Here is a 27,080-nt window from a genome sequence, read left to right on the forward strand (position 1 = left end):
TAAAGTTTGGGGACCACTGATATACACAGTATAAAACTGGCAGGAGAACCAATTGGTAGAAGAACAAAAAATTGTGATAAATTTGATCTTACAGGTTGTAACATAGCTGCACTTTTTCAGACAACTGAAAAAATATGCACCCCTCAAAATATTCATAATGTAATCTAAAATAACTGTATTCTTTAAAAAGAACTGGTTATGTTCTTTAATAAGCAACTTGAGATGGAGGATACTTCATTTATTGCAGCAGTACACTACTTCTAAAAATGAAAAAAAAAGACAGTCCTATTATAAAGCAAGAAAGATTGTTTGGAAGATGAAATCTTGACCTTTTGCACTAGTTAGTTGGATAGTTATCAATATGTTTATATTTGATAGCATGTTTTAAATAGGAAAGAAGGCAGTTAGCCAAAATATATCCCCAGAAGTATCCTTATTTTTGTTCAGATTTATAATTGAGAGTTTAAGAGTCTAACCCTGCAACGTGGTAAGCGTCTTCAACTCCCAGTGAAGTCAGGATTAAGCCTTAATAATGAACGTTAATGGGACTTAAGTAGGGGATTTTTATAGGCACAAATGACACAATTGTGCACATAAGGTAAAAGTTTCAGAAGTGCTTCAGTGAGTAGGAATAAAAGTCCCACTGAAAGGCATTTTCAACTTACTTTCAGTGGCAGTTAGGTGCCTGACTGCCATTTCTTCCTTTGAAAACCCCGCCCTAAATCATCTTGCAAATAAGAAGCTCAGTGGATGCATTTCAATTTTCTGTTCCGTTTCAGCTAAGAAACAGCGAGCAGGCTTTTCAAAAATCTTATTCTAATTCATTTTTTTATTTTCTAACTTATGGAATATGTCATTCAGATATAAAATTGTTATTTGAGTTTAATTTAATTTACATGAGTAGACAATTAAGAAAGGATTGCCTCTAGATATTTTGAGCTACTATTTTCTTAACCAAAGAATTTCAAGAAGTTATCAAGAGTTTAAGCTAGGTCCTGAAAATCAGTGGCTTTATGGCCCAATGAATGCAAATAACCTTATGCATAACATTGAATTTCTTTCAGTTAAAATGTTATAACCTGGTAGTAAAAAAGTTAATAAAAAGTTAATTTTATAATGTGGGAAAAACGAGAGAAAATTAATGCTAATAATTTTGTTCTTTTATTTTGGTCCTTCTCTTTCCTCCCTGTGGCGGTTGGTAACAGAAACAATGCTTCTATCAAAGCATTAATTGCTCTTTTACATTTTATTTAGAATTTCTTGACTCTCAGCTAAGTTTCTCCAGCTCAGCTTGGTTTTTAGCTTTCTTTTTCACTTTATATTCACAGTGGCTCAAAACCTTTAAACAAATTCATAGCATAGCACTTAAATGCTTGTAATTCACTATAAACTTTTTAACATGTTCCCAAAAGATAAAACAGTACAATAAGGTCAGTCAGCATCTGCAAGTTATTCTCATCTTTTACCTTGCTGTCTCTGGAAGCAGTAGCACCACTCATTGTTAGATATCAAACTGTCCTTGTACGTGTCACAAGAATTGAAGAATGCCTTGGTGCACTGTTCATTCTTGTCAAGGTAAATGCTTCCAAGCTCTGACTGGTCTAACAGCAGGTCATAGTTCGTATCAAGTCTGTTAAACATCCAGCCAAGGGAGTCCTTGCAAATTGGCAAAATGCTGGTATCAAATCCTAAGAGGTAAAAATATAAAGAAATCAGATAACAGTAAAAGATACAGCTGGTGCTAAACTCAGCCAAGGAAAGAAAGTGCTATGTCATGGATATGGCTTTACTGGAATAGACACAGTACATAAATAGTGAATGCTATTGATAGCCTGTGTATAAGTAATATGCTAACTTTATAAAAAAACATCAATAACTTTATCTGTTAAAAATTAGCTCCCCCATCATGCTCAAAGCATTCAAAAATATGACCCTTTCCCCAAATTTTTTATACAGGAAACACACATTGGAGAATAATAAATGATCTAGAGGGATTTTCAGGAAAGTAATTCTCTTAAGGGATTTTAATGACATCATAAATCAGGGGAATGGAGCTCGAATAGTTTGTGATGTTCACAGAACCAGGAAAAAGGAGTAAATTCAGTGTAACTCATTGCAGCCCATTTGTTACTTCCTATGATACGCATTAAACACTTTAAAAGGCTATTCTCATCCTTAGCAACACGTTAAAAATTATAACTTATCAACAGCATGCACTAAGAATATTACTCAAAAAACAATGTATTCATTCCTCCCTCCCATATGCCTGACCGGCATAGTTAAGCCCGCTTAAGTTCCTCATGTAGACAGCACCATGTTGATAGAAAAATTATTCCATCGACCTAGCTACCGCCTTTTGGGGAGGTGGATTACCTGTGCTGATGGGAGAATCCGTTTCATCAGCATAGGTAGTGTCTACACTGAAGCGCTACAGAAGCACAGCTGCAGAGGCACAGCTGTGCCACTGTAGGTTTTTAAGTGTAGATAAGCCCCACGTTGACAGGGTCTGACAAGATACATCATAGAATGCTTAAGGAACTGCCTGAAGACCTCTCTGAGCCATGAGTAATTATCTTTGAAAACTTGTGGAGGACAGGAGAGAAATTCCAGAGAATTGGAAAAGGGCAAACATAGCACCTGTTTATAAAAAGAGAATAAGGACAACCCAGGGAATTATAGAACAGTCATCTTAATTTGGGTACCCAGAAAGATAATGCAGCAAATAATCAATCCATTTGTAAGCACCCAGAAGATAATAAGGTGATAAGTAACAGTCAACATATAGTTGTCAAAAATAAATTATGTCAAACTAACCTAATATCCTTCTTGGACAGGGTAACAAGCTTTGTGATAGTGGGGAAGCAGCAGATGTGATATATCTCAACTTTAGTAAGGCTTTTGATACTGTCTCACACGACCTTCTCATAAACAAAACTAGGGAAATGCAACTTAGATAGAGTTACTATAAGGTGGGAAATATAGCGTAGACAAACCTAATATAAGGTGGGTGCACAACTCAGAGTATTTATCAGTGTTTCACACTCAAGCTAGGAGGACATATCAAGTGGGGTCCTACAGGTATCTGTCCTGGGTCCAGTTCTATTCAATATTTTCATAAATGATTTGGATAATGGCATAGAGAGAACATTTATAAAATTTGTAGACGATGCCAGGCTGGGATGGGCTGTAAGTACTTTGGAGGACAAGATTAGAATTCAAAATGATCTTGACAAACTGGAGAAATGGTCTGAAATAAATAGGATGAAATTCAATAAGGAATAAGCAACTGCCCAAATACAAAATAGGAAATGACTGCCAACAAAGTACTGCAGGAAAGGATCTGGGGGTTTTAGTGGAACACAAACTAAATACAAGTCAACAATGTAATACCACTGCAAAAAAAAGTGAACATCATTCAGAGATTTTTTTATGGAAGACACAAGAAGTAATTCTTCCATGCTACTCAGCACTAATAAGGCCTCATCTGGAGTACTGTGTCCAGTTCTCGGCACCACACTTTGGGAAAGATGTGGATAAACTGGAGAAAGTCCAGAAGAGAGCAACAAAAATTATTAAAAGTCTAGAAAGTGGTTCTCAACTAGGTGGTACACAAAGGTCTTCCAGAGGATACATCAACTCATTTAGATATTTGCCTAGTTTTACAACAGGCTACATAAAAAGCAGTAGCGAAGTCAGTACAAACTAAAATTTCATATGGACAAAATGAGGAAGTAAGCAATTTTTCAGTAATACTTTTGTATTTTTGTCTGATTTTGTAAGCAAGTAGTTTTTAAGTGAAGTGCAACCTGAGGTGTGCAAGACAAATCAGACATCTGTAAGGGGTACAGTAGTCTGGAAAGGTTGAGAACCACTGGTCTAGAAAACATGAGCTATGAGGAAAGATTTAAAAAATGGGTTTGTTTAGTCTGGAGAAGAGAAGGCTGATGGGGGACATGGTAACACTCTTTAAATACATAAAAGGTTTTTATAAAGAGGAGGGTGATAAGTTGTTCTCCTTAAGCACTGAGGAGAGGACAGAAGAAACGAGCTTAAATTGCAGCAAGGGAATTTAGGTTGGACATTAGGAAAAACTTCCTGTCAGGATGGTTAAGCTCTGGAGCATATTATCTAGGCAGGTTGTGGAATCTCCATCACTGGAGGTTTTTAAGAACAGGTTAGACAAACACCCGCCAAGGACAGTCTAGATCAGGGGTTGGCAACCTTTCAGAAGTGGTGTGCCGAGTCTTCATTTATTCACGCTAATTTAAGTAGTAAGCAGTAATACATTTTAACATTTTTAGAAGGTCTCTTTCTATAAGTCTATTATATATAACTAAACTATTGTTGTATGTAAAGTAAATAAGGGTTTTAAAATGTTTAAGAAGCTTCATTCAAAATTAAATTAAAATGCAGAGCCCCCTGGACCAGTGGCCAGGACCCGGGCAGTGTGAGTGCCACTGATAATCAGCTCACGTGCCGCCTTTGGCACGCATGCCATAGGTTGCCTACCCCTGGTCTAGATAATATTCAGTCCTGTCTTTATGTAGGGGAATGGCCAAGATGACATACTGAGATCCCTTCCAGTCCAACATTTCTATGATTCTATAATAGGCAAGCGGCAGACACCAAGATTTTGTTGACAATGTATCTCCTCTACACACAAGCATATCATACATAATTTGAAAATTTGAAAGCTTATTATGTGTACTTTAAGATGAGGTGTGATGTGGAGCCATCAATAGTGCCATTACCACAAAAACAGGAGATAAACAATGACACTATCAACACATTAAAATGACCACTGAAATATTTTCTTTTTTCTTTTTGTTAGTTTAGAGACTCCATGTATTCTTTAAAGACATAAAATGGGATTTCTTTGTGACCTCAAAGCATCATAAAAACAATGAAAAGGATAAAACTAATTTAATAAATTTGTACAGATATCATTGAAATGTAATAGTGCCAGTGCCATCTCTAGTTTACATGATTATCATCTTGTTATCATTATGGCCTCTGTCAAGACTGCATGGGTTACCAGTCTTCATTGCCTTGGCATGTACACAGTTCTGTACAGGGAAGATTGCACAGTGACTTCTCCTGGTACAGACATAAATAAGATCTTGTCGAAGTTCAGATGTCATTGGGCCCTTGAAGAATACAGGAAGTAGTTCATCATCCTCATTTTTTCATCCATGTTGCAATAGTGATCCAATATCTGGTTTACTTATGTGTGAAGACATCAAAATCTTTCTTTGTGATATCTTTCTTTGATATGCTCTTCGAAACTGTCCTCATATGGTGGGAGTCTAGTCAGTGACTTGTCCTCTTAGATGGCTAGATTGAGGCACAATCAATTCAGGTCTCTGTGGGTCTCCTTTTCTTTCTCACTCTGGTCATACAGCACTGCTGCCAACTTCCTTGACCATCACTCTGTTCAAATTTGGCCAGATCTCTGAAGCGGTAAGCTCCCTTAATTTTTGCAACATTAAACTCAGGTTTTTTTCCCTAATACCAAATCAGGATGATACTGAGTTCCATCTTGTTAATGATTGTACAGCAGGAAGTATGTTGCAAAAGTCAGGAGTGCATCACAAATTGCATGCACAAATATGAAGCGCTGCTTGTTACTTGTGCTGGAAATGGTGCCTGTTTCAATCCACATGTTATGTGTGTGTTCCATTTTTGGAAAGTAATGAACAGCAAAGACCAAAACATCTGTATCAGGTGACCTAATTACTATGGTTCCTTTGACATCAAAAGACATATTGGCATATATAATGCAGAAGCATCCTTGTGTCTATTTCCTCTTGAGTACTGTACAAGTCTTGGGCTTCTTCAACACCTCTACTGGTGATGGACTTCGTTACTTCACCATTTGAAAAGCCTCCAGCAAGATGATGTGTTTTGTTGGGTGTGCTCCATATATTCACAAAGGAATTTTACAAGTGACTGCCTGTTGGATGCCATGTTTAGAATGTTTTTCCATGGAGGCACAGGACTACCACCCGGTATTTCTTTGCATCTGACATTAGATCCTGTCTGGCTCTGTCTTTCTGCAGTTTTCACAGAGTTCCTGTTGTCAATCTGTCAAAAACTCTGATTACAAAATAAACCTGGTAAAATCTTTTTAGGGCCTGCCTTGAGTACTCAGCACACAATTCATCACATGTGTGGAATTTGTCTCCAGACATCATTTGTCTTAAAGCTATGGCATCTCTGATATACACGTGGTTTCTTTGTTGCATGTTCTTAGCTCATGGATTCTTTCAGCTTAAGCTTTCAGCTGATGTCCTAACTCACCTTTGTCTGTTCTTCTCAGTGGAAGAGGGACATAGTCACCTAATAGGACTGTGCCTAAGAACAGATGCCATTGAAATATCTCTGCATCTTGCTCAGGACAGGGCTCTGAGGAAAAAAACTTCTGGACTGACAGCTGTTGTGATTGTCTCTCCCCTGCCAGACTTAAATGTGATCTTTGACATATCAGCAAATGTTTTTTATGCCAGATTTCTTGACTGGGCTGAAAAAGCTGCATATCACATCATAATCAAGTGCACCTCTCACAAATCTCCCCATTCATTCTTCAACTACATCTGCTATTTTCAGTAGAGACTCTTGTACAACTTATGTTACATGCATCTGGTAGATATGTTGATAAGCACCTCCAGGGCTGCCCAGAGGGGGGGTCAAGTGGGGCAATTTGCCCCAGGCCCTGGAGGGGCCACGCGAGCCCTGGCCTGGCAGCGGTCCGGGTCTTCGGCGGTGGGGGACCCTTCAGTGCTGCAAAGACACAGAGCGACTGAAGGGCCCCCCGCCGCCGAAATGCCCTGCGAGCCCTGGCCCGACGGCGGTCCGGGTCTTCGGCGGCATTTCAGTGGCGGGGGGCCCTTCAGTCGCTCCGGGTCTTCGGTGGCATTTTGGCGGCGGGGGCCCTTCAGTGCTGCCGAAGATGCGAAGCGACTGAAGGGCCCCCCACCGCTGATATGCCGCCAAAGACCCGGACCGCCGCTGGGTGAGCACAAGCACCGCAGCTCCCCTGCTTTGCCCCAGGCCCCCTGAATCCTCTGGGCGGCCCTGAGCACCTCTGGATGTGATTCAGGGTCAAATGGGTTCATTATATTGTTGATGACGTGGTTGGCAAGAGCTGTAATTTGCTCTTCATCCCTCCTCACTGCAGAGGAAAGGACTTGTTATGGACTTTGTCATCACTACTTCATGTTAGGCCACTTCCATCTCTCATAGTTTTTGCATATTCATAATATAAGGTTGTGTATTGTCATCTCTAACACTAATACTGACCTGTGCATAATAGTCACTGAATTAAAGAGTTAGTTTCTAGAATATTTCAAAGGCTAGTACTACATGCATAGCCAATTACAAATTAAAACCTTCTACCAGACAGAGTAGATGCTACATTGTATGCACAAGAGCTTACAAATGGAGAAGCATTACATTAGGAATTCACGTACCTTTATAGCTACCCACTATGGACATGCATTCTACTGCTACTAGTGCACAAACTTCAGTGGAGACTGATCTAGTCAACAGATTTCAATTGAAAATATAGAAAACGATCATCATTTGTGGGTGGGTGAGTTGTGACTACAGTGGGCAAATGATGACAAAGTATTAAATATTTTAGTTTAAAAAGCTTTATGAAATGTCAAAAATTATTTTACAAACATTGTTTGACCAAAATCAATTATGGTCCTAACCACCTAAAGCAGCTTTTCTATTTTATTAGGTTTTGGAAGACTAATAAGTATTTCATTTAAGGATGAACACCTAGTAATGTTCAGATTTTGAAGCTATTTGGACCTTAAACTATTAATTCCTTAGGACACACTCCCAAAGACACTAATATCTCACCACAGCTACTCCTGCTCCCACTACTAGGGATGCCTCACTGGTTCTGAGCGTTAAATCCTTTTTAAGCGCTTGGATTGAGTTGCTAAAGGTTTTCTGTCCACTGTGAGAGCATGACATGAAAGAGAATGTTTGTAGTCCTGGCTCTGTGTGCATGTGTGTACACGTACGTGTACGAGTGGGAAATGGTGATTTTATTTTTTTCTGCCCAAAATAACTTTTTGAAATTCGGCAGAGAGCAGCCCCACAGAATCCAAGACAGCTGCTGAGAGGGAACAGCCACTAGGTTTCCGTGAACAACAATGAGGAGGTTGTGGGGGTCATGTGGCTCCATAAAATGCCAAACTGGATGGGAAGGTGAGATCAAAGCCAACAGTAACCCACACCAAAAGACATCAAAGGAGGAATCTTGAGGCCAGTTGAGATGGAAGGGGAGAGAAGAGCTGTAGGCTGAGGGAGTCCTGTGAGCGGGGTTTGTTGGAGGATGGATCACGAATACTTGGGACACAAAACTTTCAGATTAGTATTTGAAAAAAATGCTAGAAAGGCTCAGATTTGAACCACTAAAGACATCAATTGCACATTACTAGCTTCTAATCTCCATTCAGTATAAGCTACAAATGTGTATAAGCTACAAATTCCTACCACATTTTCTCGACAGACCAAGAGGAAATAAAATTGCTTAGCTGCATTTCATTGGATTTTTACTAACCTCCTTCCAATCCTCTCCCAAAGAAGCACCACACAAAATATACTGAAAGAAACACTGTTAAAGGTCTTAAGACTGTATAAATTACTAAATCATAGATGAATTTAAACTATACTCCCTGTCTCAAAAGACATCATCCCTCATTCTTTCTTATGTTTCACAGCAATTTGCCAACTGATTACATCACAGATTCTTGTTCTTCCCAATTTTTGTCTTTTTTTTTTTTTACTTTGAAGCCTTTAAGTACAAAATGTACCTTTCCTGGTCATTTCTCAGTGCATATGTGGGAATAGATGGAGTTTAGAAAGAGGCTGTTTTGTGGTTCAGGCTTAAATTGGTCATCATAAAACCATTAAAGATCAGATATTATTAAAATTATTGGAATAAAATAAGGACATTTGGGATCCAAGAAATATATATTCATTATATTTCTTTAATTTAAGATATAATAGACATACAGTTGAATATTGAAATATACCATTAGAAATAATGTTTTATGATGCAGTGGATTTTGGAAAAACTAAGCATAGACCATAAGAGATACTTCAGACTATTTCAAAATCGGGAATTTTCTATCAGAAAATTGTAGTGCCTATTCCCAATCGCAGAGAAAGATTTGGCAAATTTAAATCTTCCAGTCAGGGCTAGTTTCTGCCACCCGTTACTGATATTGAATAGTATCATATAACATTGTTATCTCAGGAGTACTTGTGGCACCTTAGAGACTAACAAATTTATTTGAGCATAAGCTTTCGTGGGCTACAGCTCACTTCATCGGATGCATAGAATGGAACATATAGTAAGGAGATATATATACACATACAGAGAACATGAAAAGGTGGGAGTTGTCCTACCAACTCTAAGAGGCTAAATTAATTAAGAGAAAAAACTTTTGTAGTGATAATCAAGATAGCCCATTACAGACAGTTTGACAAGAGGTGTGAGAATACTTAACATGGGGAAATAGATTCAATGTGTGTAATGGCTCAGGCATTCCCAGTCTCTATTCAAGCCTAAATTGATGGTGTCTAATTTGCATATTAATTCAAGTTCAGCAGTTTCTCATTGGAGTTTGTTAGTCTCTAAGGTGCCATGAGTACTCTTGTTCTTTTTGCGGATACAGACTAACACGGATGCTACTCTGAAAACTGTTATCTCACTGGTTCTATGGGGTAATTCATGTTACCCTGATTCCCCTCTCTAGATAGGTCAGTCCAATTCCAGACCCAATGGCAGAATGCTGGATTATCATGAGTCATTCAGGAGAGGAAATTTCCCTTTCATTAGGTGTGGGGCTTTTGTGAGAATCTGAGTAGGTTTGGGAGACAGTTTCTGTTCTGCAATGTTTTTCTTCCTGAGTGATTGCTTTATGAGAGTGGTGTTTCCCGGTTTATTTGTAATTGTTATGGATTGTGTTTTTAATCGATGACAGAGCCAAGTCCCTAGAGCTTGCAATAGAACTGTTTCATGTTGTTAAATTGAAACAAATGAAAAAATAAAATCTGAGCTGAAGATTAAATGTGCTACATAAGGGAAAAGTGTTATTCTCTGCTTGCATCTGCTACAGCCTCTGCAAGTCAGAAATGCCAGGCTGAACATAGTCAACAACAACAAAATATGTTGGGGAGCAACTGAGTTTTGAATTGGTAAAAATTCCGTAAATTGGCTATCAATTAGCCACAAATTTAAGAAAATAAAAAATAAGTACTATATGTAGGATAGTGCAGGCATGTATAGAAAGAAAAAAACGGGGTTGCGAAAAACTTTTATTGCACAAAAATTGACTGATCAGATGACCAACACCTACGATTTCTAAAAACACTTAAACTAAACAAGGGGGATTTTCTCCTCCATATCTCAGAGAAATTTTATTTATTGCTGAAATACACCTTATCTTGGGATGTGTTTGATCCACAAAGTGTGGAGATGTTCAGGTTCCTGGTTTGTGTCTATTTAATGATCCAAGAATTTGTGATTGGTGCCTAAAATCAGCAAAAGCATCAATGAGGTGAAAATGTGCTCTAAACATTAGACTCTACTACAATGGTGGCAGCAGTAAATACTTTACCTCTATTCTTTTGTCCAGTCTAGACAGACTTCAAAGCCAATTAAGACCATTTGACGTATAAAGCTAGATAGATAGCACTACTACAAACTGCAGAAAGGCAAGCTGCCAGCATCTGCAAGACTCTCACTCCACTCACCGCAGAAGGTCAGACCACTCCTCCAGTGCACTATTGGAATAGCTAGCAGTGGGCAATGAAGAGACTGTAGCACACATCCAACATGGTTTTTTATCAGCACTAATGGAGGATGCAGGAGAGGAGTTCCTCTTGCAGCAGCTACTACAGCAAGGGAGGTTGTTCCATGTTACCAGTTATAACCTGATTGAGCCCAGGAGTGGTCTGAACATTCCAACAAGCAGATCCAGCCACAGCATTTTGGACTAGAACATTTTTTTGCAGTCACTCCCCTAAAACCCATAACATTCATGCTCACTATGATCACACCAATATGCACAAAGTTAGCCTCAGGATTTAGGGAAGGGTTGGTGAGATGATTATTTGCAGTACACCTCATTTTACATAAAAAGCATGCATGCGTGTCTGAGAGAAATCATTTCTACTGGTAAAATGGAGCACAACGGCAAGTTCCCTTCATCCCTTGCATCTGGTCCGTACTTTGAAGGCTCCTTTGCAAGGAAACGTGATAGAAAATGTATTATATAAAAAATCCTAAAATCTGCAATGAGATTGGTTACTCAGAGGCTCCTCCTGCTCATAAGTGGCTCAATGTTATGAGACTACATGGATCAGCAGACTCTGCCCACTTGGTGAGTAGGAGTGACCGTTCAGGTCTCCTAAGGAAAAAGGAAGACCTCGATGTAGCTCAGACTGTTTGTTTTCCCCTCTAAAAAAGACTCAATCCAGCCAGACCTGAGCCAACAATACCGATGCTGATTGCTCCGATTTTTAATTTTGAGCAAAGAGGGTTTTTGATCCAACTCCTGCACAGAAGCATGTTCTTCCTTTTAGCTCCTGCTGTGGCCAGTAGGCCCTTCACCAAGTTGGCACATGCACAAGGTCATTAAAAAAGAATCTTTCTTCCTTCCAGGAAACTTGCCACCAGGCTGGATATTGCAGGATGTATTGAATTCTACAGCTTGCCAACAACTTCTTTTACAGTTCAGGGTGCTTGGCATTTTCTCATACAGTAAGCTCAGCAGCGAAGGTTTTTTTTTCTTAAGGTGATATCTCCAAATAATATGTCTCTCTTATAGAGAGCAAAAACAACGAGGAGTACTTGTGGCACCTTAGAGACTAACAAATTTATTTTGGCATAAGCTTTCATGGGTTAAAACCCACTTCATCAGATGCATGGAGTGGAAAATACAGTAGGAAGATATATATATTTATATATAGTACATGAAAAGATGGGAGTTGCCTTACCATGTGTGTGTGTGGGGTCAGTTCTACCGAGACAATTCAATTAAAGTGGGCTATTATCAACAGGAGGAAAAAATCACTTTTGTAGTGGTAATCAGGGTGGCCCATTTCGAACAGTTGACAAGAAGGTGTGAGTAACAGTAGGGGGAAATCCGATTTCAGAAGTTCAAAAAATGAAGCCAGGTTAGGCAAGGATCATTCTCCAAATCTCTGATTGCTCACTGTGGCTCTGTATGACACTTAAATAATAAAAAGGATAGGAGTAAAAATAATATCGTATATACTCGTTCATTAGCCCATTCATTTATAAGCCAACCCCCCAAGATGATTAGGTAAAAATAGCAAAAACTGTATGACCCTTTTCATAAGCCAACCCTAGATTTCAGGGGTTGGCAAACTTTGGCTCCCGGCCTGTTAGGGTAAGCCTCTAGCGGGCCTGGACGTTTTGTTTGCCTGGAGCGTCTGCAGGCATGGAGCTGCTCAGCTCCCTGTGGCCGCGGTTCACTGTTCCCAGCCAATGGGAGTTGCGGGAAGTGGTGCCACAGGGAGCTGAGGGGGGGCTCCATGCCTGCAGACACTCCAGGTAAACAAAACGACAATGTATTAGATATTCAAATTCAATGATTCCATAGAGTTTAAAATCATCAAATTTTGGTGTAGACCCGTTTAGAAGCTGACCCCGGCTCTTTGATGTGTCACTTTTTAACCAAAAATATTTGGCTTATGAACGAGTATATATGGTACTTTAATTTGTGTCTGCACAATCTCAATTGTATCTCTTCCCACAGAGGGTTCTCTGGGATTTTCACAGTACTTAGAGTGTCAAAGTAGATTCTTGAAATTGTCAATTTTATCTAACTCTTTTTAAATTGGTCATATCTTTATCTTGCTTCAAGGTCAGTATGTCATCTTCTGAAATCCCAATGAAATACTTACCTACATTAGTTCTGTCCAAGTGGACAAGTAATTTTTTCATGTCTAGTATCTTCTCTAATTTCTTCAAAATGATTTCCAGTGCAGCATGTATGTAGTTAATGTCTTTCAGGGCCATTGGGAGATCCACCATCTCTTCTTCAGCCAGTGATCATTCAATGTCTAACACAAAAAAGTCTGCAGTAGGACTTCTTCAGAGACAGTCGGTCAGCCAACTAAAATATTTTGGGGATTACATTTCTTTTACTTTGCTTGCTGGACATTAATTCCCTTCCGTTGCTCTCCATCAAAATACATAAATACGTAAAAGAATAAGCAAAGTCTATTAGAACTATTTTTAATAAACCAGTAAAATCTGATTTAATCTCATTGTTCCTCTGTTTCCCATCTGTAAAGTGGGGGTAATAATATTTCCCTATTTTCATCTATGTTGTCTATTAAGACTGTAAACTTCTCAGGGCAGGGACTGTGTGTATATACAGTGCTTCGCAGAATGGGCCTTCTAACTACAACCTGAATACAAATAACTATTAAGACATCCCCTCCTTTTTTTCTGAGCACCAACTGGATTCTGGGGAAGACATAAGGTTTGTAAATTAAATCCCTTAAGTATTAGAAAGCATTCCGTTTACACTACTAAGGAGCATCACATTTTAAATATAAGCAACAGCTAAACAAAACTTCATAATCATAAATTAAAAAGCGATGATCTGGGCTTCTCCCACTGTATTAGCTTGATAGCAGCACATTAAATTAATTAATTACTGACAGTTTGGAGGCTATGTCTATGTCAACTTATGAATTTGTTTTTGTTTTATGAATAGCATTTATGACTGAAACCTTCACTGCAGTTTAGAACTTCCATTTTGTAGTCAAAACAAACTATGTCTGTGAAGCTGAAACAGGGCCATCAACCTTGAATAGTTCCACCCTGTTAGGACTGGCAGAGTCACTGACTTTTATAATGACTTTGCCCAACAGCCAACAAGGGAGATGGAAAATGGAAATCCCCAGCAGAAAAAGAGACAAAGAAAAGGAGCCATAGACTGCCTTAAAAGAGATATGCTCTACAGAAAGCAAATCCATTGCAGAAACAGAAGACACAGCTGGAGCAGTGGTGTATGTGTATGGGGCAGGGTGGGGCAGAAGGAGCTTTGCCTTCCCTCAAGGACACTGACTACTCCAAGAACTCTCTGGAGTGGTGAGGACTCTGATAGGGGAGATTGCATGTTTATCATTTTGCACAGATCTGTATCACCTGTGCTGTCTAACAGTAAAGTGTGAGGGAGAGAGAGAGGGAGAGAGAGATTAAGACGTTCCTTTGCCAAGCCTGTGTTCCTTGCTTTAACTGTCACATGGTTCTTGGATGGTAGAACTCTGAGGAAACACACATAAGCGATTGGGAAGGCACAGGAACTCTCAGCACTGGTCTTGGGGCCTAAGGCAGTCGGATTGCAGAGTCCCACTTCTCCTTCTCCCCAAGGAAGGGTTTCACATGGGAATCTGCAGTCCAGAGTGTGCTGTAAAGGCCCAGAGCTAGAGACAGAATCCGCCCAGAAGACCCAGCTGGCTTGGAAACATGGGAGATCTAAAGGTTGGTTCCACATAACACAATCTGTTGACCATCTACTAGGAAGACTTAGTCAGGACTGTTACATCTTTCATTCAGGAATTTAACCTTTGAGGAAGCAGAGCAGCTGTCATATCTAAAGGATTTCTTAATAGGGATTTATAATGCTCAATGGATCTCTTTCTTCGTGTCTTTGTGCACAAAGAGAGGAACACATAGGTAACTCCAAGTAACTCAATGAGACGTTAAGAGTATATATTTATCCTGCAAATTATAGAAACATTGCCAATCACTTCAGGAGTTGAAATAACTTCCTTTGCAGAAAAATGAACAACTTTTAAAGGAGCATATCAGAAAAAATATGTAGTTGTCTTAATAAAGTCACATCTGAAATATTTCAGTTATCCCAAAGCCACAAATAAAAGCAGAACCAACTGGTCAGCCTCATTCACTGCACAGTGTAATCAAAAAGAAAAAATAACTATATTCGGATGTCAAAAATACACAAGAAAGTAATTGTAATTCAGTCCCCAAATATCAATCTTAAACAAGCAGACCCACTGCAAACATTTCCTGCCTAGCAAGTAAAATAAAGGAGAGCAACATGTGTAACAGTGTATGAGTTTCTGAAAAGACTGCTGAAGTAATCTGTTTTAAGAGATGCTACAATATTTTAGGTAATTGGTTAAGGAGTAAAACACACATTTGTTGCATCATAAACTTATTTGTGGAGAGAAATTATAAGTGATTGCATATTTAATTACTCTCTTATTCCTACAGAAAGAGTTTGTCCAATCATTCTCTTTGCGGTGACTTGTTTAAATTAAATCTAGTAAATGAAAAAGCTTACACCTCATCTATATTGGACTGAACAAAAAGGATATTCTTACTTTTAAAACCAATTCAGATTCACAAGTACTGCAACAAGTTGAGTAGTTGAACATGTTACTAACCCCTTGTCTACACTACAAGTAACTTATGTTGCTCAGGTGTGTGAATAATCTACTACATAAGTACCAATCCAAGCGCCAGTGTACGCAGCACTAAGTCACCGAGAAAGCTTCTCCCACTGACATAGCTACTGCCTCTTGTGAGGCTGCCTTTCCCCTTTTACCTACTACTGCACTTAACATCTACTGAGTGGTTTCTTTTGTCACCTCTTGGAGTTGCACTCCTGCTTATACTGGTTCAGTCCTTATACTAGTTCCTGGAGTTTTACTCTCCAGAACCATTATCAGGCTTGCACAGGCTTCTCAATCTTAGACCCTCACCTATTTAACCAGCTCCCTGCAACGGTCTATGAGAGCCAGTATTTGGCAAGGACCCAGTGTATCGCTTCATTGGCATAATCAGATATTTGATTGAATGATGCTTAATCATTAGACAGATTATGAAGTGTATTTGATTAAGTATATTTGAATTTCTTGTTGGAGAGACCAACATTTTTCTATTTTTCTTGTTTTAATTAGTGTGGTAACCAGACTGCATGATAATGGGTACCAGTCAAACTGAAAAATCACTAAATATTAATATTATATATATTAATATATATTAATTAGAGAGAGAGTGGGAGAAAGATAGATATAATTGTAATAAAACTTCTTTAAGCACAATAAAAAGAAATAGAGAAATAGAGCTTTTCCACTTTGTAACAATTCTCTCCACACCCTGCCTCGGAAGCAATTTTTTCTCAGATCGTGAGAAGAATGCTTCCTTGATAAGATAGATTCATCTTTAATTCATTTTGTTTTTATACTATTAGTATTATTTTAGCAAGAGAAATCACAGAGGGAAATAGCATTTCCAATTAAATGAAAATAAATGGGATTTCTTGGTAGAGAAAAGTGTGTGGAATGTAAGAACAGTATTAATAGATTGCAAGGCCAGAAGGGACCAGTGTGATCATCTAGTCTGACCTTCTCCAAACAGGCCATAGAATGTCCCCAAAACAATTCCTAGAGCATATCTTTTAGAAAAAAAAATATAATCTTGAATTAAAGATGGTCAGTGATGCAAAATCCACCACCATTGTTGGTGAGTTTTCCAATGCTTAATTACTCTTACTGTTAAAAATTGAAGCCTTATTTCCAGTCTGACTCTGTCTAGCTTCAACATCCAGTCACTGGATCATGTTATACCTTTCTCTGCTAGATCAAAGAACCCACTATTACATATTTTTCCCCATGCAAGTACTTATATACTGTAATCAAGATACCTCTTAACCTTCTCTTTGTTTAGCTAAATAGATTGAGCTTCTTGAGTCTACCAGTATAAGAAATGTTTTCTAATCCCTTAATCATTCTCGTGGCTCTTCTCTGAACCCTCTCCAATTTAATAACATCCTTCTTGAAATGTGAACACCAGAACTGCACAGAGTATTCCAGCCATAATTGCACAAGTGACAAATATAAAATAACCTCTCTACTCCAACTCGAGATTCCCTGATTTATGCATTCAAGGATCGCTTTAGTTATTTTGGCCACAGCATCACATTGGGAGCTCACATTGAACTAATTATCCACCACAACCCCCAAATATTTTTCAGTCACTGGTTCCCAGGATAGAGTCTCCAATTATGTAAGTATTGCCTACATATGTACATGTATACATCCACATTTCACCATATTAAAATGCATATTTTTTGCTTGTGCCCAGCTTATCGAGTGGTGCAGATTGCTCTTTATCAGTGACCTGTCCTCTTCATTATGTACCTCTCCCCCAATTTTTGTGTCATCTACAAAATTTATTAGTGATGATTTTATAGTTTCTTCCAGGTCATTAATAAAAATGTTAAATTGCGTGGGGCCAAGAACTGAACCTTGCAAGACCACACTACTAACATAACAATTTCAATGATGATTCTCCATTTACAATTACATTTTGAGGTCTATCAGTCAGTTTTTAATCCATTTCAAGTGTTCCATATTAATGGTATATCCTTTATAGTTTTTTAAATCAAAATGCACTATGAAATCAAATGCCTTACAGAAGTCTAAGTCATCAGCACTATTACCTTTATCAATCACACTTATAATCTTGTCAAGAAAGATATCAAGTTTATTTTCCATAAACCCATGTTGATTGGCATTAATTATATTGTCTTCTTTAATTCTTTATTAATTGAGTCCCGTATCAGTCACACCATTATCTTGCTCAGGATCGATGTCAGACTAACAGACTTATAATTACCCAGGTCATCCCATTTGCCCTTTTTAAATATTGGCACCACATTAGCTTTCTTCCAGTCTTCTGGAACTTCCCCAGTGTTCCAAGACTTATTGAAAATCAACATTTATGGTCAGCGAGCTCTTCAGGCAGCTTTCAAAACTCTTGGATGCCAGTTGTCCAGACCTGCTGATATAAAAAGGTCAATTTTTGTAGCTGCTGTTTAACATCTTCCTGAGATACTAGTGGAATAGAAAGAGTGTTGTCATATGATATGACTACATCATGTGTTTCTCCCCCAAATACAGAACAGAAATATTTATTGAATACTTCTGCCTTTTCTGCATTATTATTGGTAATTCTACCATTTCTATGTAGCCAGGGATCAATTACATTGTTAGAATGTTTTTTGTTCCTAATATACTAAAGAAACCTCCTTCTTATTCTCCTTAACTTTACTGGACATAGATTTCTCTTGTGCTTCCCTTATCAATTTTTTTATGTTTCCTAGCTTATAATTTATATTCATTACTATCATCTTCCCCTCTAACTGCCTTCACTTCCCCTCTAAACCAAGTCTTATTTTTAACCAGAACAGTCTCCTTCCTCAATTGTCGGATTGTGGCTTTATAGGCATTGAATAAAGTGTTCTTAAACAATTCCAAATAATTATTTAGATTTTTCTGATTAAATTCTTCCTCCCAGCTGATTTGGCTCATAATTGTTTTCAGCTTTCCCCTTTTAAGGGACCAAGTATATGCAACACTGGTCTGGATTTTGTTTGGTTTGTACATTATAAATGTGCTCAAGGTACAATCACTTGTATCTAAATTACAATTAATTTTTAGTTCTGTGATCAGTTCCTCTTTATCTATCAAAGTAAAGTATAATATACAATTCCCCTATCTTGGATGCAACACTCTTTAAGTTAGGAAGCTTTAATCTGTAATATTTAGAAATTCCAAGGATGTTTTAGTACTGGTAGCTTGAGATCTTCAGCATATGTCACTCAAATTGATCACACAACATTTTTTCCTACACATTATAGATAGGTGAGTAAGGAACTGGTCATCCTATTCTCTACTGTGATTTGGTGTTCTGTGGCAGACGAACTAATACCCCATCTTGTGTTTTATCTGTCATGCATAGATCCATAAGCATTCAAGATCATTTTCTTCTGAATTATCAGTAACTTGGAAACGGGGTAATGCAATTTTTGACATAGCTTGTCATTCTCCCCTCCCCTTTTGCCCTGTATAGGTTATAGCCATTTATTTTAACATTCCAGTTGAGTGAATCATCCTACCAGGTTTCAGCAATACCAACTAGAGTGAATTTATGCTCATAAATGAGCAATTCAATTTCCTCTTGTTTGTTACCTAGACTCCTAGCACTAGTGTACAGAGTTTCTTCTCTTCACGCTCATTAGTTCCTTGATTAATTTTGTTCTCAACATCTTAGTTTTGTGTTGAGTGCTCATATTTTCCCTCTTTTTACCCTCCCCTTTTGATACAAGGTTAATGCCCTCCTGACTATTCTAGCCAGCCTGTCCCCAGGAATTCCTTCTATTGAAGTGGAGGCCATCCAAACTACATAGCCCCCTCTCTTCATACAAGGTGGATCAATGTTCCACAAAGCCAAAACTCCTCACCCCTTACCTAGCCAGTGGTTCGCTTCCAGAATCTTCTACCTTCTGTCTACCTTCACTTTTGGAATAGGAAGGATCACAGAGAAAATCATTTGGATAAGTCATCTACTATCTGCAAGATATCCTGTGACACAGCGTTCTTAGTGCTGATATGAGTCATCACCAATGGATCCTTTTATGTTGACTTAAAAAGCCTATCCAATCTTCGAATGATGTCTTGTGTCTTGGCAAGCACAAGGAAGGCAGCACACTTTGTCCATCTTTTCTTTGCAGAATGTTATTTTGATACATTTGAGTATCGAATCCCCAACACGGAGCATCTGTCTTCCTTGAACAGTTGGAGAACTCTTTGTGGACAAAACTGATTTTCTTACAGATTAGGCCAAGCTGCCATCCACATTGTGTCCCATATATCTCTCCAGTCCCTTGGAGAGCTGGATCTTGAGAAGTATCTCCCACAGTTTACACACTGAGGATCTGATACCAACTGGAAACTTGTAGTTGTGTGGAATTCCTCCTGGTCCTTTTTTCTCTGGAGACCCTAGCCTGCCTATGGTTGTCTATCTCCAGCTGTGCAGAATGGCACTATGACCTTTTGCCTCTGGTGGTTATGAACTGCCAGTCATCCTCTTTGACTTCCTCTTTCCAACTCCTTGGTGGCCAGCTCCTTTCTTCCTTGAACCTGGAGTACTGATGTTTTCTGAATCTAGCTATCTAGGAACTTCTCAGCTTCTCAGGAGTGTTTCTACCTGTCTCTCCAATCCAAGAATCTTCTCCTTCAGCACATCCATCAACTTGTACTTCATGGACAGGAAGTCTCTTCAGGGAGGAAAGAAAACATGGCACATCCATTTCAGTTCACCACCACTATTCAACCTCTGGCCATCTTGAAATTGCATATAGAGCTGAAGCTGTAAGGAAAGCCTCTCACACTCCTCCTCTAAACTCCTGCCAAAGCTCTCCTGTTAGCGTCTCTCAATTTCTCCTACAAAGTGACATTTTATACCAAGTATAGGCCCTAACTTGAGGAGCCTTTCATCCCTATTAGAGGTATTCTCATTACACAGATGTCTGTGTACTGTATGCTGGCTTTGAAGGACTACAAATCCCATGGTGCAGTGGTGTGCACCCTCTGAAGCTGGATTTAGTGGCCATGGATTCCATATCGGGGAAAGGAGCTGAAACAGAGCTACTGCTCCTTTTTGGGGTTTGGGTAAGGAAAAGCTGTGACGGAGCCCTGTGTTGAGTTGCTGGGGTTGAATGAAGATACATGGTCAGGGTTAAGATTGCACTACAGTTGACAACTTGCTAGTGCTGGGCCACAGCTCATGGCCTCCTTCTCCTCACTGATCCACTGAGAGCGGAAGCCAGAAACTGTCGTTGCGCAGCTGGTGTGAATTTGGTTTACGGACAATTGAGAAAAGAGTGACTATCCCCTGGGCTGTGCTCTCTGGGTTGAAGAGAGACTGCTAAGTCTTGGTATGGCTACATTATGTCTAAGAAGAAAAGAAGGGGAACTTATTGTATGGCAAGAATCAGGGGTTACTATTCTCCAATAGATAACAATTGTTACTATCAGCTAGTACTGTGCATTCTATGCCGGTTGCAATACAAAACCGTCTCACGTGGACTTTTCTGTTTTATCTGGAGTGCCTTTGCTAGATGTACAGATAGCTGTCCTGAACTCCATCTTGCCCAGTGCACCAATGGAAGGGAGGGCCCAGCACTTAAGGGAGAATGCACACTCAGGGTTGGGGTGGATCCATGTAGAATACTAAGATCATTGGTTAGGTTTATGTTGCTGCTGAAAGCTGCAGCCATTAGATGACCTATTGCAGAGCCACCTACTGACTTGATACAATTATAACAGTTTCACCTTATTCATCTGTTGCATTTTCCATTGTATGTTGTTAGGATAGCTTAGGTAAAATTGTGTTGATTCTATTTTGAGTGTTGATTGTCTGAGTAAGATCCATTATTTGTATTTTTTGTTCCTGGAGGCAATCAAGGTACAGCCACAGGTGTACATGTGGACAATATTCATACAAGTAAGAGGACTATTACTGAGGTGTGACTAGAGGATTCCCACCTATTTTCCCATCTCAGCTGGGACCCCCAAGATCAACATTATTCTTAATGACATGAGGTGCCCTGGGAACAGGTACCTGTTCCTGAGTAAGCTGGGAGGGAAAAAGAGGTTACACAAGTCACCCTGCTTAGCTCAGCTCCTCCCTTCACCACCAGGCTGAACAAACAAAGGCAGAAAAAAACTCAACAGTTTAAAAATGCTTACAGTGAAGGGACCAAAGTAAACAGTAAGGAGTGGCCAAGTTCCATTCAACATATATATAGGAGAAATTCATAGAGAGTTTGCTCTTCATGTTAATGTAGGGTACAGGTTTAATGCTTACAAAGTCTAATTTAACTCTGTGCCACAGTGGGACACCACTGTCAAGAGCTCTGCTGCATGCTGTAATTGCCATTTTAAACAAAGCCCTTAGATAATTATGTAAGTTGAAATGTTGATGTTTTCTGAAACAAGAATTCTATTTAAATATTTAAGGTAGCTAAAACCAAAATGCCTCCCCTACTGTTTCCACTTCATTAGCACTCCTGACTCTTCCTCTTTTGAAGTGTATCCTTGTAAACTGCCTTCTTTTACATACTTCTCTTTCATATGTTCTTCTATATCAGCATCCACTGTGACACCAACTAGAGGTGATGGGCTACATATAATTACAAGCTTGTACGCAGCAGAGCTTTCCAATGATAGGGTAAGTTGCTAAATGGCTCTCTCAGCAGAGCAGTTACTCCTCCCTTTTCCCCTCCTTATAGGTCAATGAATTATCATGATCTAGCAAAGCATTTCTGCCGTATTACTAACAGCAATCAAACCTTGGGCTAAATAATAGCTTTGTGAGTGACAGGTTTCATATAACTCTCTTATCAGCCACTGTTTTGCAAAACAATAGTTCTTTTTAGAAACTTGAGGTGAACGTTGGATGTCGATACAAAAGCACAGTTCTACACCCTGAGAAGAAATAAGAAAATTAACTTTTAGATTACGGTTTCTATTCAGGTTGCTGTATAAAGCTTAGTTTTAAGATTCACTAGAATAATGGAAGTCTCATTAATGGAAAAACAAAAGTGTGGAAAAGTAGCAAAGAGAATATCAAATATCAAAAGAAGAAATATCTTACTACTTCTTTCAGGCCTTTGTACAATTCTAGTCTTCTTGTTTTGGATTCCACTTTCATGAAGTGCCTTGAACCAGTCTCTCAGTCTGTTTGCAACCTCCCTGAATTCCAGGTCACTGCACACTGAAATAAAAGATACAAAGTTCTTTATCATGCAGTAAAAAGAAACATAACTAAATGCAATCTTTCAAATTATGCTAAAAATTGAAAAATGAAACAAATAGAAAATGCAACATGTGGTCTATGGTTTCCTTTTCTCTAGTCATTTCCATGTTCAGTATTTAATTAGACATTCAAAATATGATTTTTTTTAGTATAAATAATTTTATAAAAATAACCTTGCAATATATCTTGCATGTATCCAGTTCTATTCATCCAGATGATTCCCGAGGATTTTACAAACTATTATATATCCACACAGATCTACAGAAAGGAATCACTCCATTCACCATGGAAATATATCCATTTCTGGGGAAAAGCATGCAGCTATTTAACAGCATTCACTTTAGGGCAGGGAGTGAGGAAGAACATCAAATCTAACAAATGGTAAGTGAGAACTGAGGGAGGCAGGATAGCATAACATGGAAATAAAACCACTTACACTCTTGAGAAAAGTGTCATGGGATCCTAATTACCACAAGTTGACTAAGACCGACCTTGGCTTTAGCATGATATCCCAAAGAAGACACCTTCAATAGCCCAACATTCTCTAAAACACCAAGCTAGAGCAGTTTCATTTATACCGATTCAATAGAAAGAAATAGCTACTAAATAACCAGTCACCAGGCTCATTTCCCTGGAGATCTTCACCCAACCACAAACTAAGCCCAAACTTACTTACTTTTAAAGAGCTGATAAATTCACAATCCAAAGCGGTATAACTCCAGACCAAAGCAGAAATCATTTGTTAAAACATAAGCCCCTAGTTTTATTTGCATTTTGTATATTATGTTGCAATCCAAGAAAGTTGGTGGTAAAGTCTAATACACATTTTATTTACATGAATGACAGGCTGGGCATTTTATTTTTGATTTTAGAGTAAAACTGAAACATGTCAGTATGTCAGCGAAAAAGACAATCTCTACAGCGGCAAATATCTGTATATTTGTTACATGCGTCTGACGAAGTGGGTATTCACCCACGAAAGCTTATGCTCCAATACATCTGTTAGTCTATAAGGTGCCACAGGACTCTCTGTTGCTTTTTACAGATCCAGACTAACACGGCTACCCCTCTGATACTTGATATATTTGTTTATTCATCTTTGCTCATAACTTAGCTCTTGAGATTTTAGTTTTTCTCATGAATGACTTTCATGTTGGATTTGTGCATATTTGCATATATTATAAACAAACTGGAGCTTCTTATAAAATCATGTTTTGCTCCTCTCCTGTGTAACTTACACAAAATCAGAATTTTTCATCTCAATATGCAACAGGAAACAATTCGATATGAAACAGGAAACAATTCTAGTATTGGCCTATTGATGGGTAAGGTAAGCTCAAAATCAGCCAGACCTTTCTAGTAGGGTGAAAATGGGCTACTGAGCCAAGATTACACATAGATAAATTAATCACACAGGATATTTTAAATTAAGATCTGCTTTGGCCAAACCTCCAGCTGGTGACAGTTCAATATAAGTATTTAAACATGTATGTGGCAGACAATACAGATCCTTAATTTATGATGTACTGCTTGGAAATATTGAAATGAGCTTCCTTTCCCCCACTGGCTGTATGGCAGGTGTGTGTCATTTGAAAAATAAATTGGGGGGAATGAATTTGAAACAAAGTGTTTTCATGGTGGATGATGGTGCCTGTCACTAGTTTTTGGGAAGGCAAGTGCTGATGTATCAAGGCTCTAACTCTGTTAAAGTTTGTAGGGTTTTAGATAATCTGGTCTCCTCCTATTCCTTTGGATAGCCCTGATGTTGCAATTTTTTACTAGTCTAGTACTTCCTTTCACTTTTTTTTTAAAAACAAAATCTTATGTTAAAACTAGTGATAAAATCTTGGCATCAATAGCAAAGTGCACATAGCAATTCCATGGTGCTGTCAATCTCCATAGATCCCATGGGTACCCTTCATTCCAGAAAAGCAGCCCGGGTGAGCCTCTGTGTCTGATCAACTCCTACCCCCAAGATGTACAGTCTATATCTTATTGAGTATAGATGGGAAAAGAAGGCAGCATCTTCTTGATGTCCTTGGCTCCCAGCTCTGAAATGGAACTAAAATTGAGTACCCTGGGGTTGGTAGTGCACGGCTGCTGACTGAAAGTGTGCAGAAGTGAGAGGAGAATAAATATTTTGGATCTATAAATGTATAGATGGCTGTGAACACATCAGACTGGTCCTCTCCCACCCCAGCCCCATCTTTTACCCGTGTTAGAATAGTTAATGCTAACACATTTTGGAAGGGGTATTAAACTTTATGCTTCAAGGATTTAACCAATTACTCATTGTTAGAGATCAGGATAAAACAACGTGGAGGGCAGATTATCCTACATTTGCCTACTGGGCGGTTCCTTACACCTTTCTCTGAAACATGTGGTACTGCCCATTTTGGGGGACAACATGACAAATCCTGTTTCTATGTCTCAACACACACACGCATTTTGAGGAGCATTATGGGTGGGTTGGGAGCAGGAAAAATAAATTCTGATATGATCTTAAATTAGGGCCATTCTTATAATATAAATTACTGCAGTTTTCCGAACTTTGTTGTTCCATACTGAAACTTTAAATGATGATTTGGACCCAAAATAGAGAAAGAGAATGAAAAAATCATTTTTGTTACTAATTTTAATTAGTTGGATTATTGTAAAATGGGAATAGATCATCATCTTCAAAAATCAAGGCGATGCAAAACAACCTGATTACAAACTGTCATTTGCCTATTTTATGCCCCAAAGCTATAGTACTGGAGTCAGCTCTCAAGCACTGCAGGTAATTACATTTACTATATTACCAATTTAAATGCACTGTGTATATTTGGTTCATGACATTTCTAATATGTCAAGTAAAAGCAGATGTCTTTTATATGTGAAATTTACAAGAAAGATACAGCAGAACTTCACTAATAATTTAGATGGAAAAAAATGTGGTCTCCTCATTTCTCAGCAGAGAGAGCTGTAACAAGATCTCATATTTCAATACTAAAACGTCAGCATTTTAAGTAAATACTGTAATCCGTACTTCAACTATTAGCATATAAGCATGTAATTTAAATAATAGAACTGGATGGAAAATCAAATTCTTTCCCATGAGAAATTTCAAGCAAAATATTTTGATTTTCCAGGGGATGTTTCAAAATTATTCAAAATGAACATTTTTGTTTCGTATTGACTTAAAGTGTCATTTCATTTTGTTTTTTGGAAATAACAAAAAATGTTTTTTCCTGTGGTCATTTTACAAGGCTCCCTCCCTCCCCTATTTTCTCTCCCTTTTTAAACTTTCCCATTGGGAAAGTTCAATTTCAATTTGCTCACTATTTTCCAAAAATATTTTGCAAGATTTTGCTATTCCTGACAATAAAGCAGTAGGAGAAAGCCAATTCACAAACAGTACACCTCTACCCCGATATAATGTGGCCCGATATAACATGAATTCGGATATAACACGGTAAATCAGCACTCCGGAGGGGAGGGGCGGGGCTACGCCCTCTGGCGGATCAAAGCAAGTTCGATATAACACGGTTTCACCTATAACGCAGTAAGATTTTTTGGCTCCCGAGGACTGCGTTATATCGGGGTAGAGGTGTATGTGGTATTATAAAGGTGTGGCACACAGGTGTGATAGTAAAACACTTATCTGAACATTCAGTTGTTTTGAGCAGTTCAGTATTACACAATTTAAAGAAAAGTATATAAAATCCATATGAATTTTGATTACTGAAAAAAAATGCCAATAATGTTTTGAGACAAACAATCCACCATTCACAAATTAAAACAGGAATAAGGAATTTAGTGGAACTTGACATCTTGCATACTGGAAAATTGACAGAGTAGCAAACAATTGTGTGGAAGTACATATTGAGGAACAGAATAGGTGAAGGAAAATAGTTGATTATAGCTGTAGAATACATATCTATGATTTCCCAGGCTTTAGAAGAACAGACTTGCTTGCAGGGGAAAACAGATTATACCTTGTTTTAGGAACATATAGTTTTTTCATATTTAAGAGTAATAAAGAAACATTTTTCTGTCTACATCCTTATACAACACTGTGAGATCTGAATATCTCTTTACATATGGACATAGGCAGATTTAAATTTCATACCACAAAGGAGTCTGGAATTCCATAGAGATACAGGTTACAAATGACTGAACAAAAATTAAAGATTCTTTGAGATCAAATGGTCACTCCGTCACTAATCTAATCACCACCAGAAACTAAGTCAGTGTAGGACCTGATTTGACTGACGCTAGTTTGCATTCTGACATATGCTTAAATTTTCTGACAAAAGATGACAAAGCTGAACAGTTACCTGAAGCACCAGGCTTGACAATGAATTAGGTGCAGTTGCAGTAACTATTTACCCATTCTGTC

At 38.4% G+C, this 27,080-nt stretch overlaps 1 protein-coding gene across 4 annotated transcripts in view; it reads right to left on the reverse strand.

The window, feature by feature from the left end:
• SPOCK3 (SPARC (osteonectin), cwcv and kazal like domains proteoglycan 3) overlaps window positions 1-27,080 on the reverse strand; it is a 402,955-nt gene that overhangs the window by 12,458 nt on the left and 363,417 nt on the right. For 3 of the 4 annotated variants that reach the window (XM_065405133.1, XM_065405131.1, XM_065405130.1), the window contains 2 exons: window positions 22,538-22,657; window positions 1,467-1,688 (listed from right to left, as the gene is read on the reverse strand). In XM_065405133.1, the coding sequence (XP_065261205.1) occupies window positions 1,467-1,688; window positions 22,538-22,657 (342 nt within the window). The remainder of the gene's footprint in view (window positions 1-1,466; window positions 1,689-22,537; window positions 22,658-27,080) is intronic. The other variant, XM_065405132.1, reaches the window with a different exon arrangement.

The sequence above is a fragment of the Emys orbicularis genome, chromosome 5 (assembly GCF_028017835.1).
Source record: "Emys orbicularis isolate rEmyOrb1 chromosome 5, rEmyOrb1.hap1, whole genome shotgun sequence".
Classification (NCBI taxonomy): Eukaryota; Metazoa; Chordata; order Testudines; family Emydidae; genus Emys; species Emys orbicularis.